This window comes from Cottoperca gobio, chromosome 6 (assembly GCF_900634415.1).
Source record: "Cottoperca gobio chromosome 6, fCotGob3.1, whole genome shotgun sequence".
NCBI classification, from domain to species: Eukaryota; Metazoa; Chordata; class Actinopteri; order Perciformes; family Bovichtidae; genus Cottoperca; species Cottoperca gobio.
This window is the reverse complement of record NC_041360.1, coordinates 3,625,646-3,645,175: the sequence shown is the minus strand read 5'-3', so window position 1 is coordinate 3,645,175 and position 19,530 is coordinate 3,625,646. Positions and strand designations below refer to the sequence as shown.

At 40.7% G+C, this 19,530-nt stretch overlaps 1 protein-coding gene across 1 annotated transcript in view; it reads right to left on the bottom strand.

The window, feature by feature from the left end:
- Positions 1-2,958, bottom strand: part of ska1 (spindle and kinetochore associated complex subunit 1) — a 4,000-nt gene extending 1,042 nt beyond the window's left edge. Inside the window, exons 1-6 of the mRNA XM_029434331.1 lie at positions 2,612-2,958; positions 1,885-1,970; positions 1,682-1,797; positions 1,377-1,471; positions 720-848; positions 68-237 (exon numbers count right to left, since the gene is read on the bottom strand). Coding sequence (XP_029290191.1) covers positions 68-237; positions 720-848; positions 1,377-1,471; positions 1,682-1,797; positions 1,885-1,966 — 592 coding nt within the window. The 5' untranslated portion in view covers positions 1,967-1,970; positions 2,612-2,958. The remainder of the gene's footprint in view (positions 1-67; positions 238-719; positions 849-1,376; positions 1,472-1,681; positions 1,798-1,884; positions 1,971-2,611) is intronic.
- Between the last annotated feature and the right edge of the window lie 16,572 nt (positions 2,959-19,530).

Below are 19,530 nucleotides of genomic sequence, written 5' to 3'. Positions count from 1 at the left end.
AAACAGTCCTATTAAATGTAGAATCCTAACATCGTGCTCATCACCTCTGCCACAGGGACGCGTGTACCTTTTGTATCTTTGGTCTCCTGCTCCTTGAAGCGTCGGTGCAGCTTTCGTGCCTGATTGTTCAGAGCTTTCATCGACTGATGGAGGATCTTGTACTTGCTTGTTACAGCCGTGTTAATGCTCTGCACCGCAGCGTTAAGTTGATGATACGACGCACGTCCTTTCATGTACCTGAGTGGGAAACAACGGTCAATACAAAAGATATTCTCTTCATCATGCTAAATCTACATGTGGAGGGGATGGACACAATACACGTCATCATCATCATCATCAGAAGTCTTAACTAACACATGCTAAATAGCCAGTGAAATACGAGTTGATATACAGCGAGTAGGACATGTGAACAGTACAGAAGATAGGAAACCAAACTTCACCCCACAGAGTTCCTACACTTAGAAACAAGACACTTTAAAACTCAAAGCCTCAATTACAAACACCATAACTTGGGTATTTTAATCATTGCCCTACTTTCTTTCTTTATTTGTGGACAAACTGGTTTTATATACAAGCTTCAAGAGTCCGACAATGGGTTAATACATTTAAAAAGGTGTGCAGTGTAATTCAAGCAGGACGTGATCAGAAATGTTGACTTTCAGGGATGAATAATATCCGTATCCAATAGATTATGTAGCAAAGTGAGGGCTTGTACTTACTGAGGGATACTCTCAAACTCTGTTGTAGTGATGAAGTCAATCTCTCTGATGAAGCGCTTGTTGCTCTTCTTGACAGTTTCCTGCGGAGCTGGCTGAACTTCATTCTGCTTCAGTGCAGGTTCATTTCCACTGCGTCATGAGAGGAACATAAACACGAGACTTCAGTCGTCAGAGCGAAGGCTTGTTTTCTATTAGCACGGTGCGTCACGTTTACATTCCTGAATAGACAAACTAAAATAACTCTAGCTTGTGCTCTGCGATTACACTACTTTCTTAATAAGTACTTTATATACTTAAGACTGACGTTCTCTTGTGATTTTACTGCTATTTCTACAAGGTTTATGTATTTATTATATTGTACACAATGATATGCAAGTTGTACTCCCTTTATGCTTTAGGGCCTAAAAATGGAACACGTTGTACAATGTTCAGATTGTAAAGCTCTCTAAAAAGGCAATAATTGCTTTAGTTGTGTTAACCTATATTATTATATGCGTGTATGATATTTCTACATTACATGAATTAACTAGACACAAAGCATGCAGTTTGCACTTATTGATACATGTACTCACTGTAAGTACATACATTCAGGAGCTATAAGAACCGCATTAGAAACTCGTAGGTGTGTATTTTATGTGTGTATATATGTGACCTCACTTTGCAAGGCCTTTCTTCCTGGGCATGTGTGCAGGTATGTTGTCCTTAATGTGCTGGACATCTCCCAAATCCTCCTGGAATGAGTGCTCAAGTTCCTGAAACACAATCAATGTGCTTCATCATTAAGTATGTTTGAGGTCATTTATTTAGTAACAGATTTAGAAAAGGTCCGGTTCACTACATATCTTTGTCTCAAGTCTTTAATAACCACAATGAACAGATACTTATCCAAAATACAAAAAAATAAGAATGATTAAATATCTATAGTGGCTGATGAATGCTAACAAACTGCTGGTTGGATTTACCTTTAGATGCTTTAGTTGCTCTTTCTGTTGACCAACACATTTTTCAAACTCCTCCAGAAGGCTCTCGAGTGCAGACAGTTCTTGTCCAAGTTTCTTAATCTTATTTTGAGGCAATTCTAAATGTGTCGAGAGAAAATAACACAATGACTCATTTTATAAACACACTACTTCAGCTGTGCATAATAATAAGATCAGTGTCATACCAGCAACTGACAGGTCCAGCACGCTCCGTAAGGACGAGGTCCTGTCATGAATGTGGCGGCTGACATCCTCCAGCTCACTCATGTTGCTGCAGGGACAATTAAAAACAGCTATTTACACATTATGAACAGTTCCTGCTAAAGTTCATGGATAAAATAGATGAGTAGTACATATACGTAATACCTTGTGTGGTTATATGACACTGTACAATAACAAGCAACACAAATGGTAAAAACATACATAAATCTATAAATATAGTTAACTTGAAAGCGTCTATACAAACCAACAGTGGCAAAGATTAAGGGTTTCATAAATCTGAAAGTGTTTTTAACTGTTTTTGTTCTTCAGCTTCTCTGGTTAAAACTTAATCAACACACATTGGAACTCAGCTTGGGTAGTATTTCACAAATACTAAAATATTAAAGGTTTTATCGGTCGTTCAATATTTCCATTAACGTTTCCCTTAAAGTAATCGGTAAACCAACTTCAACAGCTTCATAAACTTACATCTTAATGCGATTTATTGAATATAATTACATGTTAAGTTTAGGTCTAACGTTACTTAACGCTCGTCGCTAAGTTACTTATCTGGTCAAAGTAGTGAGCGAACATGCTCGTTCTTAACGTCAGCTATCGGTTACCAACAGACACCATTACTGTATCAGACATATCAACAACACTGTCTGTGTGTAAGTAACACTAAGATTGTCTTTCGTGAACATAACTTACACAGAGTTGTGTTCTCAGTTTCTGCTTCTTCTTCTTCCCGGTTAAAGCTCAGTTTGAAATATTTTCTTCTTCTTCTTCTTCTTTTGTATTTCCGGCAGACTAGTCGCCTGGCGGCGCAGTGCTGCCTCACAGGTGGGAGTTAGGTTGTCGGTGGGGTTAAGCAGGTCTTCATTGTGTTCATACCAGGTTTCATCCCAAGTCTCTTAAACTGCATCCACGTTTCCCTCACTTGTGTATTTTCCAAGCGAGGAGAGAGGAAACAAGGAAATGTGTTTTTAATTGAGACGTCCTTTCCTCTGAAGAGTCACGTGCAGCGACGTCTGTTTCTGATCTCAGCTGGATCTGCTGTCGGCTTTAACAGCTGTAGAGACTTTTGATGGCGTTTGTGTCTGCACACATGTGCACTGCATACTTGTCAACATTGGAATTTCAAAATAAGGGAACATTTTTGCCGGACTCCGCCCATATTTTAACAGCTGTCAGCCACCAATGTAAACGTAAACACATAAGGGACGGGTATATACATTCAGGAAATACATGTTTATTTAAAGTATGTATTACTTGTACAGACATGTTTAGAAGATTTATGTATTTTATTTGATGAGTTATTATCATCAATGTATTTGATGATTGATGAGTTGTGTGGCTTTTGTTTCCCCCGACGAGGACTTCTTTGCGATGTCAGAGTCTGGAAACATGTCGCTACACTGCGGCTGAAATCATCACAGAAGCTGAAGGCGACATTATTTTTGGCGCAAAGCATCGACATCTTTCCCTCAGCTTTGGTCACTTGGTTTACCTCCGAAACAGTTCTTGTCACACATGAAGTCATTGACAGTGTGTGTTTTTGTGCCTCGTGCTTGTGCTTGGATGATTTTTCTTGCTGGCGAACATCGCTTATTCCGCCGTGTGCGATGCTAACATCTGAACGGCACACTTTACAAAAAGCACGAGTTTGCCCGACTCTGCTTTTATTAAATAAGGGAAGGTCTCCTCCTATTTGGTACTTGCATAAAGTTTTAACTTGTTTGGCAGGTACAGCTGCGTCTCCATCTATCTCCCGTTCACTGTGACTCTCATCATGTTTCTTCTTCTTCTGTGTTATTGTTCCTGTTTTCTTCTTCTGTGTGTTTACTGGCGGATAACCTTTTTCAGCTAAAGTTAAACATAATACTGCCACCTGCTGTACCGGAGGACACTTTACACTTTTTTTAATTAGGCCTATTTGTTTTGTTTGAAAGGTTAAAAACGGGATAGAAGTAAAAATACGGGATAATCCCGGGAAAAACGGGAGGGTTGACAGGTATGATGCACTGTGCTAATATTAATAAAGGCACACAGTTATCACTGCCACAGCAGCAGCCTGGTACCTATTTAACAAACACCTGCAACAAATAACAACCTGCATTCTGTGTTTATACTGTGCACTGTGTCCTGCTTAGAGGCACTGGGATGTTTTTCTACGGGCAAATATATTTGTGTCTGTATTTATTGGTATTCTAAATTTTAAATTCCTTATTAAATAACCCATAATATGCTTATAGTGTCTTTTGAACTCTTCATTAGGTTGAATGTTTCAGCAAATTTTTAACGTGATGCCATCGGGCCCAAAAATACTCTTGGCTGATCTTATTCCTCTGAAAGAGAAAATGCAGGTGCAGTGGTGTCCTTCAGTCATGTCCTTCCCTAATAAAAATGACAAGAAACATAAAAAGTATGATATTATTGCAGTGGCTGTTATTAATAAAAGAGGTTTGTGTGTTTAAGTTCTGTATATATTCAACTTTGTATTTGAATGTTAAATGCACATTTAACAATGTACTACCAAGACAATGGAGTATAAAATTACAGCATGCAGTTCATCCACATTAAAATATCTGTTAGAGATAGAGATATTCACAGAGAAGTGAATATGAGAATTATTGTTGCGCTAGTATATCCAGCAGCCAGCAGCAACAGTGAACAGATGTCAATAAGGCCGCAGCCTGTAGAGTCTCACTGGTGTTGACATTTGTTGACTCAGTTTGCAGAGCCCTGAAGCCCCGCCCCCGCTGCACAGAGCGCTATATGCTTGTTTATGAAAAGTTTAATAATATTGAACGCATTGAGTCTATATTGCACCAACTTTGACACTGCACGTCCTTGGATCCCCAGCAATACGCCCGCCAGGTTGCATAAAGTAGATCAGATGAACAGTTCTTGAGATTTGCGAAGAAATGCACACATACAGACAGATTCCTTGCTTTATAGTTAGATTTATTGGTTTTCTGATTCATCTAGAAGTAGAGGATACGTTAGATGAAAGCAAAATGATCAACTAGAGACATCTTGTGATGGTATCAAATCAGCCGCGAAGCAATATCGGGTGTGTGTGTGTGTTGGGGGGTGGGAATCAATGGCCCCTTCGCTCCCCTTGCTCAGACCACACCATCTTCAAACTCGACATACACATCTGCAAAGCTTTGTGACTGCATCTTGTACGGTTGCGACACAATATCTGCCTGCCTGGTGTCCTGCATTGGGGTCCACTTTTTGAGCTTAAACCATAGCAGCATGACCCGACCAGCCAAGGACCCAGCAGACACTTCATTTGATTAAGCCCCAGGTTCAGCATCCAGTTTGATAGCCGTCAGCCTCCAGCACAGCAACCTCAAGCCTCAGCTGCCCAGCAACTCTAAGTCTCTGCTGCCCAGTGACCCAGAGTCTCCGCTGTCCAGCCTCAAAGCTGACACCAAACCTGTTCCAGTGCCTGGCCATGTTCCAGAGGGGTCCCACCACCAGTGTTCGGCTTCCAGAGGGGTCCCACCGACGGTCTCCATCCTCCCGAGGGGGATCTTTGTCCTCCTGAGGTCTCTTGCCCTGCCCCTTTGCAGCCCACAGGCTGTCCACCTGAGGTCCCCGGCTCTGCAATACTGTTCACAGGATACTTGCCCCTAAATCTAATTTTTTTTAGGGGCATCCAAAAATATATATAAATACCTGGGCATTCTGACTGTTGATTCATTTTTCTTTTGAGCCACTTTTACAGTGCTTGGTGTAAAAACTGAGGCTTAAAATAATTTTCTATTTTAGAAACAAGTTGCATTTTTCTTTTGATGTGAAAAAGAGAGTTAATGCTGCCGTGTTATCGCCCCCCCTTGAGTTTCCTCACCATCGCCTATGTAAACGATGTAAACTATAGGCCAACTGCCAAATGCCAAATGCCTATCCCTGTGTTTACATTACATAAATGTTTTACGGTATTTTAATTTGTCATGTGCTTGTGGTTCCTGCTTTTTCTTCTCTGTATATATTGTTTTGTTTTTATACATACAAGACATTGTTACTGATGTTTTTTCTTCAATACATCTCATCATAGATGATCCACAGCCTCCGCCCAGTTACAGTCCTATAACATGTGTCTTATTTTCCACCTGTTAGACCCATATTTAAATGTCTTTGTCCATCATCTGTGAAGTGAAAATAACACATTTTCATAGTCAGAAAAATAAAAGTGTGCATCCTGCTCATAGATTTAGTTTTATAATCCTCTGTCCTGATTGGCTGCTGAGCTGAGAGAGAGCACAGTTCAGACACTTCCTGACGTTTAGGACGTAGGGCAGCCACCTTAGCCAAATATTTTCACACTGTGGTATTGCCACAGCTACTTAATTAAAGGATGTGATTACTCTTCCACCTCTGCTTATTTCCATTGGTAATAAAGGTTATGACATATCTCCACTGATATATGGCACTACAGAACTGCAGGGGTAGATATACTGTACCTTCTCCTCCCTGACACCCAGTAGCATAGGAAGCATTGCACATGCACATATCAATATCCGAATGATAGTGAGTGGGCCACTGGCAGCTGATGCAAGGAATTGTGCAATCCTATTCCTTTTAGAACTCAGTACAGCATATGATACAGTAGACCAAAGCATTCTAATCTAGTGGCTGCAACTCTGACTCAAATAAAGTCTGCTTTTGCTTTACTTTATCATATCAAAGTCACTTAATCTCTATCAGAAATGAGATATTATCTTCTGCCCCCTTGTCTCGTGTTGTCCTTCAAGGTTCACCTTGATGTCCAATTATCCTGAAAACACATGTTGCATTGCTAAGGTGATGACACAAGCCAAATAACTAGAGATAATCATACTGAGACATATTTGCCATTCCCGAGGCTTAACAGAACATCATCTTGGTATGTGAACTATGTTCTGGTCCTGTCTCACGTTGCCAGCAGCTCGGTTTGACTCAACAGGTACCGGGTCTTAAATTTCAGTCTGAAATTAAGATTAATGGAGATAAATCCAGAGTTCATAAATGCAGGGTTAAAAGGACTGTTAGCACAAAGTATCATCCCAACACAACACATCCTACATGCTAGATCAGAACGATTGTTGCCATGGTGGTTTACAATACTCGTGATACTTCTCGGTAGGCTAAACTTACCCAGCAGCAAAAATAATTCCTTCCAGTGAACAGAGTTGAGGTTAACATGGCTGCTGAGCAGCAACGCTTCTCACTAAATAGGTACCATGTGTCACCTAAGGTTTCAATGAAGTTGTAATTTAGTTGCAATATATATAATAATGTTTAGTGAGAGTACAATGCATCAATAAACAATAATATAACAATAATATAAGATGTGCAAATGAAGATATTAATTTATCAAGATTTGTATTTTATTTTTTTATTAATCCTGACAATTTAACAGACATGTTAAGTAAAAGCATCAGAAAGGCTAATAGATAAATCAGTATTAAATAATTGGAAAGGTAAAAATAATGTACAGAGCTTCTTAATTCATTAAACGTTAGTGTTCTCCTTGCCCTCTTTCATTTGCAGTCCATTGCCAAGAGGACACGGTTGATACTTCTTGAAATAGCCTTGGGTGTAACTCAGTCCTGAGTGAAAATACCCCTGCTTCATCACTTGAATTGGATCCTTTTCAAGTGGATCAGAAAAGTTGTGTTTGTGCCAACTTTGAATTTAGTCGGGTGCAATAGCCCATGGAGAAACAAGGGTGTGTAACTGTAGCCGGAACACAAATGGCGGAATGTAGGTCGCAGTTTAATCATGACTGTTATTTATGTAACTGAGATTCAGATAGGCAATAGGGCTGCACAATATCGAAAAAAGTGACATTCCAATATTTTCTGCGATATATATTGCAATATGAAAAAATACAGAGTCCACCTTGGTCGACAGTCGCGACGCAACGTGTGGAAGACTTCTGCCAAAATTCACAAATTCAAAATTCTGCTTGGAAACTTTTAAAACGCTAGCAACATGTGCTAAGGTTAGCTCGACAAGCCAATTGGCGTGCGGGTCAGTCACACTATGGCGAGCACAAATTAAATGCTAACTACATTTGCAAGACCTGGTCAGCTACAACTGCAACAGAGAGAGACTTGTGTGTGAGACGAGGACGGTGTGTCGTCGTTGCTCCCTCGTTGTAGGTTATGCGAGGGGAAAATCATCGAGCATGTTATTTTACTAAAATTGGTAACCTAATATACCAGTGGACAAAGTGTTACCTCAGTCCCCAGCAGGGGGGGTCGTGTCGGCTTGCACTACTTGCACTAAATATTATCAGTGTGCAGTCACATGTCAACAGGAAAGTGGCAAGAATTTAAACTTTTCTTCTTTTATTGACTGTAGATTCTTGTTTTGTTTGAAGTTGATGAATATAATCAATACACATATTAGTGTTTTTATTTTTCTAATATACTGTATAGTTGGATAGTTAAAATAAAAACAAGAAATTAGACTCTATCTCTAGTTGCATACTTTTAGGTACGGTCTAGGAAAATGTTAATTTATACTTTTAATGCATAAATTGGTGCTTTTGTCAGGGATAAAAATCAGGATCAGAATGCAACAAATTGCAGCATAAAACAATGGAGGGGTTACATCTTTGTCATCTTTTACACCACTGATGAGTTTGTATGCCTGCTAGCTAGAGTGTCAAGGTAAGTAATGGGAAACACTGGATTAATCATATAAAAGATTACCTTTTGTATCAAGCAGCAAAAAATATATAAAGCATAACGTGTTTCAATTAAACATCCTGCAATGTGACTGGTTTCCTAACCAGTAAAAAGTTCGAAGCAGTAGCCATAATTAAAAAAAATATATAAAAATGTAATCCGATAATTCACAGGATCTTTTATTTCTTTTAGGGTAAACATTCAAACATTCAAACCTCATTCAAAAACCTCAATAGAAGCTGTACATTTTTTTATTTTTTTTAAATCAAATCAAATCAAATGTATTTGTATAGCCCAATATCACAAATTATACATTTGTCTCAGTGTGCTTTGCAGACTGTACAGGTTACGACATCCTCTGTCCTTAGACCCTCGCATCGCACAAGGAAAAACTTCCTAAAAGAAACCCCAAAATTAAAGGGGAAAAAATGGAAGAAACCTCAGGGAGAGCAACTGAGGAGGGATCCCTCTCCCAGGACGGACAGACGTGCAATAGATGTCGTGTGTACAGGATAAACAACATAGTACAAATACAACATTTGACAGAAATTATGTTGTGTTGGAAAAAAAAGAAATAGAAAGTATGGATGAATCCAGGAAAATGTCAATAAGGCTTCCCGGTGTCCAGCAGGACCAGGTCAGCAGGCGCTGTCACGATTCATGATCCTGACGTAAACTTTATCAGTGGCAACCTGCCACATGAGAGACAGACACTCCGGGGATGATACCCCGGATGGTGAGTTAGTAACATACATTTACATAAATGCATACAGATAGAGAGGGGGAAGACGAGAGAGGGAGGGGAGGAGAGAGGAAGAGAAGGAAGAGAGCAGGGAGGTGTCCCCCGGCAGTCTAAGCCTATAGCAGCATAGGGGCTGATCCAGGGCAAACCTGAGCCAGCCCTAACTATAAGCTTTATCAAAAAGGAAAGTCTTTAGCCTACTCTTAAATGTGGAGAGTGTGTCTGCCTCCCGAACACAAACTGGAAGCTGGTTCCACTGGAGAGGAGCTTGATAGCTGAAGGCTCTGGCTCCCATTGTACTCTTAGAGACTCTAGGAACCACAAGTAACCCTGCAGTCTGGGAACGTAATGCTCTAGTTGGTTTATAAGGTACTATGAGATCTTTAAGATATGCTGGAGCCTGACCATTAATTGATTTGTAAGTCAGGAGAAGGATTTTGAATTCTATTCTGTATTTTACCGGGAGCCAGTGCAGTGCAGCTAATACAGGAGTAATATGATCCCGTTTCCTTGTTCTAGTCAATACACGTGCCGCTGCATTTTGGATCAACTGAAGAGTCTTAAGCGACTTTTTGGGACAACCTGATAACAATGAGTTGCAGTAATCCAGCCTTGAAGTAACAAATGCATGGACTAGTTTTTCTGCATCATTTTGAGACAGGATGTGTTTTATTTTTGCAATGTTACGTAGATGAAAGAAGGCAGTCCTTGAGATTTGTTTTATGTGGGAGTTAAACGACAGATCTTGATCAAAGATGACGTCAAGATTCCTTACAGTGGTGCTGGAGGCCAAGTTAATGCCATCCAGAGCTTCTATGTCATTAGAAAATGTGTTTCAGAGGCGTTTAGGGCCAAGTATAATAACTTCAGTTTTGTCTGTGTTTAACATCAAAACGTTGCTAGACATCCAAGTTTTTATGTCCTTAAGGCATGCTTGAAGTTTAGCCAATTGATTGGTTTCATTTGGTTTAATTGATAGATATAATTGGGTATCATCCGCATAACAATGAAAGTTTATAGAGTGGTTCCTTATAATATTGCCCAAAGGAAGCATATATAAGGTGAATAGAATCGGTCCAAGTACAGAACCCTGCGGAAATCCAAGACTGACTTTGGCTGTCATGGAGGATTTATCGTTAACAAGTACAAATTGAGATCGCTCAGATAAATAGGACTTGAACCAGCTTAGTGCGGTTCCTTTTATGCCAACACAATGTTCCAGTCTCTGTAGTAGAATGTCATGATCAACAGTGTCGAAAGCAGCACTGAGGTCTAATAAGACAAGAACAGAGACAAGTCCTTTGTCTGATGCCAATAGAAGGTCATTGGTAACTTTCACCAGTGCCGTCTCTGTGCTATGATGAACTCTAAATCCAGATTGAAAAACCTCAAATAAACTATTATTATGTAAAAAGTCACACAACTGTTTTGCGACTGCTTTCTCAAGGATTTTAGCGAGAAAGGGTAGGTTAGATATCGGCCTATAGTTGGCTAAAACCTCTGGATCAAGACCAGGCTTTTTAAGAAGTGGTTTTATTACAGCTACTTTAAAGGATTTTGGTACGTAGCCAGATAATAGAGACAGGTTGATCATATTTAATAACGAAGTGTTAATTAAGGGTAAAACTTCTTTAAACAGTTTAGTTGGAATCGGGTCTAAAAGACAGGTTGATGGTTTAGACGATGAGATTGTTGAAGTTAGTTGGTTAAGGTTGATTGGAGTAAAACAGTCTAGATATATTTCAGGAGTTACAGATGTTTTAAAAATTCCAACAGTTGAAGTTAAGTCATTACCAATTGAGGTCAGGAGGAGATTAATTTTGTCTCTAATAATTATAATTTTATCATTAAAGAAACTCATGAAGTCGTCACTACTGAGAGATATAGGAACAGAAGGCTCTGTAGAGCTGTGGCTCTCTGTCAGCCTGGCTACAGTGCTGAAAAGAAACCTGGGGTTGTTCTTATTTTCTTCTATTAAGGAAGAGTAATAAGCTGCTCTGGCATTACGGAGAGCCTTCTTATACGTTTTAAGATGATCTAACCAGACTAAACGGGATTCTTCCAATTTAGTGGAACGCCATTTACTTTCAAGATTTCTCAACTTTTGTTTTAGTTTGCGGATTTGTAAATTAAGCCATGGAGCTTTCTTTTTCTGTTTTATGATCTTCTTCTTTAGAGGAGTGACAGAGTCGAGTGTTATTCGCAGTGAGGCTGCAGCGCTATCAACAAGATGATTAATTTGGGAGGGACTAAAGTTAGCATTGGAGTCCTCCGTTATATTGATATTGAGTCCTGGTATTGAATTAAGTGCTGATGGAATCACTTCCTTAAATTTAGTCACAGCACTTTCAGATAAACATCGAGCGTAGGATATTTTGCCTACTGGCTTGTAGTCCAGTAACAGGACTTCAAAAGTTATTAAAAAATGGTCTGATAAAAGAGGATTATGTGGCACACACTAATAAACTTTCAATTTCAACACCATATCCCAGAACAAGGTCCAGAGTGTGGTTTAAACAGTGAGTTGGTTCATGTACATTTTGACTGAACCCAATTGAATCTAATATTGAGATAAATGCATTATTAAGGCTGTCACTATCAACATCCACATGAATATTAAAGTCACCTACAATAATTACTTTATCTGTTTCAAGGACTAAATTTGATTAAAATTCTGAGAATTCAGATAGAAATTCAGAATACGGACCAGGAGGGCGGTACACAGTAACAAATAAAACAGGCTTTATTGTTTTCCATGTTGGGTTTGAGAGCGTAAGAACAAGGCTTTCAAAAGAGTTATAGTTTAGTTTAGTTTAGTTTATTAATAAATCAATCTTATTATCTGATATTAAATCATTTACCAATCCAGCTTTCGTTGATAAAGATCTGATGTTTAAGAGCCCACATTTAATTTTTCGATTTAGTTGTACTTTTGCAGTGGTGGTGTTTATTTTAATTAGGTTTTCATGTATAACTCCTCTTCTGTTAACCATAGACTTGATTAGTTTCAGTGGTCGTGGGGCAGACACAGTCACTATGGGGATTTGAGTGAGTGACTGCCCGGAAAGAAGCACAGAGAAGTGTGTAAGACTGCAACTCTTTGTCCTGGTCTCAACTCTGGGTTGTCATGGATTAGGTCCACTAATAGACTGTGTAATATTATTGGATATGAGATCTGCTCCAGCCAAAGTAGGATGGATGCCGTCACTCCTAATCAGACCAGGTCTTCCCCAGAAAGTCCGCCAATTGTCTACGAAGCCCACATCATTATCTGGACACCACCGTGAGAGCCAGCGACGGAATGATGACATGCGGCTAAACATGTCATCATTCAAAAGATTTGGCAGAGGACCAGAGAAAACTACGGAGTCCGACATTGTTTTGGCAAATGTACACACCGACTCCACATTAACTTTAGTACACTCCGATTGACGCAATCGCGTGTCATTACCGCCGACATGAATAACAATCTTACTGTATTTACGTTTAGCCTTAGCCAGCAGTTTCAAATGTGCTTCTATGTCGCCTGCTCCGGCCCCCGGAATGCACGTGACTGTCGTCGCTGGTGTCTCAAAATGAACGTATCTCAAAATTGAGCTACCGATAACCAGAGTTGGCTTCTCAGCTGGTGTGTCACTGAGTGGGGAGAATCTGTTAGAAACAGCAAGCGGTTGGTGGTGAACCGTGGGCTTCTGATAACACTTCTTTCGGACAGTCACCCAGTCTCCCGGCTGCTCGGGTCCCGCCGGGGGACGGCTAACAGGAGATACCACTGGTCGGCCCGCACCGACTATAGGGGGCTTGCTAACAGCTACACTTGCTAACCGCTGACTAGCCATGGTGCGGAGCCGCTCATCTATCCCTCTAAAACTCGCCTCCAACCCTGCGTATAAGCTACATTTAATACACGTACCATTATCACTAAAGGAGGCCGAGCAATAGCTAAACATGAAACACACCGAGCAGGAGAGAGCAGAAGAGGGAGATGCCATCGCTAGCTGCCGAGCTGCAGCAGCTAACGTTAGCAGAGCCGAACGGAGCGTAAAGAATTGAGGATTTAGCGAGAGTCGCTAAGAGAAGGAGGATAAGGAGAGAGTTGTAAGTGCTTAGGAAGTACAAGTATAGGTTTAGATAGATGACAGGTAATTAGCCGATGTGATCAAGAATATAACAACATTAACTGGGTCAAGCTGGAGCTGCCGAAGTATGCTACCAGCAACACAGAAACATTAACAACCGGAAATGACGCGCTTACCGTAACCACGTAACCAACGTTCAGCTCAGAGGTTGAGTTTCTCCCAGGAGCGTTCTATACTGTCATGTAGACAAGAAAAAGACATTCGGTACAGCCCTAGAAACTACACCGCAACAGTGGAGCGGGGTGAAATCTGAGTTGAGGTCAGAGCAGTTTCAGTTTTCAGAAATTCCCACTGATCCAATGCGCTCACATGCCCTGTCTCCGAGTCTGAACCCGGTAGAACCCTGTGTGCTGAGTTTGTGGAGGTTTGTTATTGTTGTTGGCGCCTCGGCGGCTCAAATTGCATTGGAATGAGCTAGAAACATAAAACTTGGACCAATACCTGGAAATAATGTGGAAATGCCTCAAACAGAGATAATTAAATACAAGCAGGTATAACACAACAATGCACAGATGATGCAGATGGGGTACACATCTGTGACAGTGGGGTGTGGTTAGGGCACCGGCTGCTGGGGAGAGATGGGAGTGTCTCAGCTGGAGGCCTGCAGTAGGCTGGGTCACGGACCGTGGACGTGGATCTGACAGCCAAATCATACTGAACACTGTTGGGCCGTGCCTACCCGGAGAGGACATTGTTCGTGGAGTGCCTGAAAAGGCTGAATTTAAGTTATAAATAAACTGGTTTTGCCTCATCCCTCCTCTCCGTTCTGTCGTTGTCCTGTTTGCGAGCAGGGAACTGTCACAACGTCGTATTCAATTGGTATTCATTTAAAATGACGCTCTAGAGCAGTGGTCTTCACTATTTTTTACGTGAGAGCCACATTGATTGGACAAAGTCAATAGGAGAGCCACTTTTACCGCAAAGTATGAAAAGCTACATCCAGTCATAAAAAGCACTTCATCCCACCCAGAACATACAATGGGGATGATGTTGTCAAACTCTGCAAACAATATTTCTGCTGAAGTCAAAAAGCAGTGTTTCACAATGTTTGAGTCTGAGAAGGTTTTTATGCCCGATGCCTGAGTTAATCGTTCAGCTGTATTAGTTGTCCTGTGTTTGAGCCTTTGTTTTCCAGAAAGAGAAGAAAGCTGCTCTATTTGTTTTTTTTTACTAATTTCTCTTCCAGGTGCGTAAGTTTCGTTGAATTTTGGATGCGTCGTTTGGAAATGCGGCTCCAAATGACTTCTCTTGAAACCAGAGCGGGTCTGTTTGCACATTAAGCACAAAGGGTCCGACTCGTGGAGGACAAATACAAACTCCTCTGTCCACTTGTCCTGTATTTTCCTTTGCTCGTCTTGTATGGCTCGTATCTTTCTTTTTTAACGGGAGCAGCTGTTGTCTGTCCACAAACCACATCTCCAGCATCTTCCGCTCGATTCCGTGGTGGTTTGATGCTCCAAAGACAAACCACCACGTATCTACCCGTCCAAGAGCACTTTCACCATTGATAGACTGCCAAAACGGGCAACTCTGCAGTGAGTCAGTTTAGTGCCGAGCAAGTTTAAATATCTTGTTTCTAGTCTATATTTGCATCTTTTATCAATTATTATTATTATTATCACTTATTTGTATTATTTGTAGGCTAATAGAGCAGACACTGTGTTTTAATGGGTTGTATGTAATAGCCCTGCTTGATTTTAGTGTTTTTATAAAATATCTGTATTGACTCCATAATCATAACTATCACCTCTTTATTTAGCCCACTGCCACGCGAGCCACCAATTAAAGCTTGGTGAGCCGCAGGAGGCTCGCGAGCCGCGCAATGAGTAACACTGGTTTAAGGCAAGGATGTCTCATTTAGTTAAATATCTGTTGCCTCGACTCCTCTCTCAAGTCTTTTCCTCGACTCCTCCACTCGCATCTCCCATGGGCAGGACTGAGACGGAAGGAAAGGAGGCGAGGAAAGGAATCGAGGCTGTCCAAACCTTTTGGTCCAGACTAGAGGTGTTACAGCACCCTGCGACACAATTGTGTGGTTTTTATAGTGTTTTTGTTTTGGGTTTTTGTGCATTTAAAGTAGTTATTTCTTAAGAAACATGTGTAAACGTGTGTCAAATATTTAAGTTATGCATATATATAAGATTTTGTTGTTAAGTTGGTTAGTAGATTGTTTTCATTAAGCAGGGCCGACCTCAGCCTTTCAGATGCCCTCGAGAAGAGATTTTGCATCACTGCTGGTTTTAACTGCCCAGTCAGTTGTCCAGAACTGACCAAAAGTTCAAAACTGCTCGGGGAAAAATGTGAGTCCCACGCCCCGCTGGCTGGAGAGCAGCTCTTCTGACGTGTGCAACTATCCATCAACACTGGGTGTGTAATACGAGCATGCATTGATATTCTCTGCACTTGCCATGCCGTACATGGCTGGAATAGCACTTTTCAAAAGGCTTGAAACCCAAGCTGTTGTACAGGCACACTGCTCATCTCCAATACACCCATCGGCTAACTATGAGCCATACTCTGGAAGAGAGCATGGCTATCTGGGACACAAATGCACAGGAAGACAAAGGACCAGATGGAATGTAGGAATCATCTAAGAGAATCTTTCTCGTGCCGAGAATCTTCTCTTCTCCCAAATGTTCTACGAGTTACGCACGCAGAAGCAACAAATTATTTAATTTAAGAATTCTGATTCCTAAATCTGAATGAATTTGGAGTGAACATCAGCCAATATATAATACAATGTATTCTGCTGTCCATCTCAGCGACTGTCATATGCACGTGACACTTCCCAGTTTTGTTATCCACTTTACTTTAGCAGGATGTTTTTTGATATTAAACTCCATTTCAAACCCTCCACTCTTAATCTCTGTCACGCTACGGCTCTGCAATGACAGCTGTAGTAATATGACGCTGCTGAATTTGTTCTGTTTTTGTCTGACAGTAGGGTTCAGGCTCGGTGGTGTGAAATTGTTATTTTTATACCTGGGTGACATTTGTGTGAATGAAACTTGCTCAAAAATGTGCCTAATATAGCAATTTGGGACTGTCACTTATGATAATAATTGAGTGTCACAAATGCACACTTTACTTTAAGTACAGGTAGTTTTCATCGTTATAATTAGCGATAGATCTTTTTCACATCGGATTCTTTGGTTGGAAAGCACAGGTCGACCTTTCCGCCTCCGAACCCTCAACTGTCAGCTCTGTCACCATGGTTTGCTATCGGTCAATGCTGCCAAAATTGCATTTGTAAATTCAGCAAGCGGAATTTGACAATAAAGTTTTACTTTACTTTGATGTGTGTATGCACTGATTGCGGCAATTCCATGGAAATTAATGTATTTTCTGCAACATTTCCCACTTTTACCTGCTGCTGTAACTGAGCCTTTAGGATGCATTTTCTATATGTACATATGTATTTGTCTATGTATGTATGTACAGTATATGTATGCGTGTGTGTATGTGTGTGTGTGTTATGCCCACTGTCCAGAGGGCTGCTCTGGCCAACTGCCAGGCTGTCAGTGGAGGGTCATCAGGCTATAAAAGTCCTGTCACTCTGCCTTCAGCTGCAGGTGCGCTGCAACACTCACTTCTTTTAAATCAAGGCTGAAGAATTTTCTTTTCGCTGCTGCCTTTTATTAAATCAAATAATGATTCCTATCTCACACAGCACTGTAACATTTATTCTTGTGTTTTACACCTGTCTTATTCTATGTTAGCTTGTCTTTTTCTGTTCTTTTGACCCTTTAATGACAGATTCTAAATGTATTAATAATGAAAGTTTATGATGTGCTTCTTTTGCCCCATGTCCTTATGCTTTCACTGTTTTTGTGAATTACTTGAAATTGCCTTGTTGAGAGGTGATATATAAATAAACTTGCCTTACCTTCAGCTTTTTTGAACCTTCAACACCTTCACGGCACACATGTCACACATCAATGCATTGCTTTCATGGTTAACATTGCCGATTCCAAGACTGTGGCGTGTCATATAATACATCAAATGTGGTTTGAGTACATATCGTGTGTGTGTCTCCTTGTTACAATCCCTGAGCCAGTCTGTAAAAAGGAAATCTGCCTGCAAGGGATCACAGCTCACTTGCTTAACTTAGGTTATAAATTACAAAGCAAAAGCCTTCTTTCTGACAATATCAAATTGATACCATGAATGTCATCATGTGCATAAACCTAATTCCAAATTTTGATAGGTGGATAAGTGATGTTTACATGCATTTACCCTCCACTGCATCCCTGCTCACCACACTTGGGAGGTAATCCTGGAGAGAAATGGGCCTACAATAATCCTTTGAATGCTAAATCACTGCATTCCCCTTGTGGCCCTGCTTGACCTAGCGTGGGTGTCGAATGGCAGAGAGGAGAAAGGGTTAATGTAAGCTAATAGCCACTTTTTTTGAACACAGCAAGAAGATGGACTGAATTTGACTCCCAGAACTGCTCAGATTACACAGAATTTAACGGTTCACGACGACTCTCTGGGTTCCCATGAGGTTCTGCATGTTGATGCTGAAGATCATGTGCACTGCAGCAGCTGGCACAAACCTGAGGTGAAAAAAAAATTAAACAGAATAAACTACAAAAATCACAAACTCAGAGGCAACTCCCACCACTATTACCGAGCCAACCAACTACAATATGTCCCCAAATGGATCCACAAAACCCGCCGTCATCATGCATGGAACAAACGGAATGCCAAGAAATAGCAATCAAAGATCTAACTCTCCTTAGCAACACTTAAAAACACAACTGCTTTGCCACAACTCTGTCAGCCTGGTGGAAAGTTGATGAAACGGCAAACTCCGCAATGTCACCTCGCCCACACACTCCTATTGTCACACCCTTGTCAGCAGCTTTTCGGTCGATTCAGCACGTTGAATCGGCGGCGGAGCTCGTCGGTGAGAGAAATCCTTCTGATTGGCTGTTCAGCTTAAGTGAATTAGTGCACAAGAAGAGAAACAGAGGAGGAGAAACTGACTAAAGTCAAGAGGGCACGCACAGAGGCTTTCTTCATTTTTCATCTTCATCATCTGATCATTCCAATACTCAAATATGTTTTACACAACAAGACCATCTGGAATGAAGCTAAGTGGTCAGCGAGAGTGGTGTGAAAATGGTCGGTACGCGGTTTTGTTTTAATGTGTGTATCTTAACAACAGCTTGTATATCCACAGCCCTACGTTTCCCTTTTTGAATGATGGATAGAGACTACCGCCACCTGCTAGTATGGACAGTTATTTCCTCTCACGCAGGCGCGGAATGTACATGCTGGTTGGTTCTAGTCTTTTTTTGATGCGTTCAAGTGCGACTTTTGTCAAAAACGCAGGTGACGTGAGGTACTGCTCGTTCTTTGATGTAGGTTTGGTGTGTCTGGGACTTTACACAACGCGAGATGCTCATGATGGGACTTACCGAATCAGACACATGCACTCAGCGTACCCTTATGTATACATAACTGACCACTACTTCCATGCACTTTGGCTCTGCCCACCAGCACAACACTTCCGGAAAGAAATTATTCTGAAAAACTCTCGTTGTTCTTTGGGTGCAGGATCCCTTCTATCCCCATCACTGTACACACTAGGAGACTTGGACATACTTGACACATCTCATAAACAAATCATAAAACCACATTTACACACACACACACACACACACACACACACACACACACACACACACACACACTCTTTGGAGACAGATATACAAGTTGAAACACACTCACACAGTCACACACACAAGTACACAGCACTGAAGCTCAAAAGAAGATTAATAGAAGATAATTATTGTTGTATTCATTAAAATGTCTTTTTCTAGTCATTATTTTCTATTTACTCATTCATACACTCATTATTTTACTTTCTAATTCTACTGCTGCCATAAATAACATTAATGGCTCAAACACTTTCTCGCCCAAACTGACTCCACCTGCTTCCATCCAACAATTATTCCAGTTTCAATAAGCTATATGTTGTTAACCTGTGTCCATCCCTACCTTACACTATGAATGCATTTGTTGTTACAAATAACATGAAAAAATAGGAAA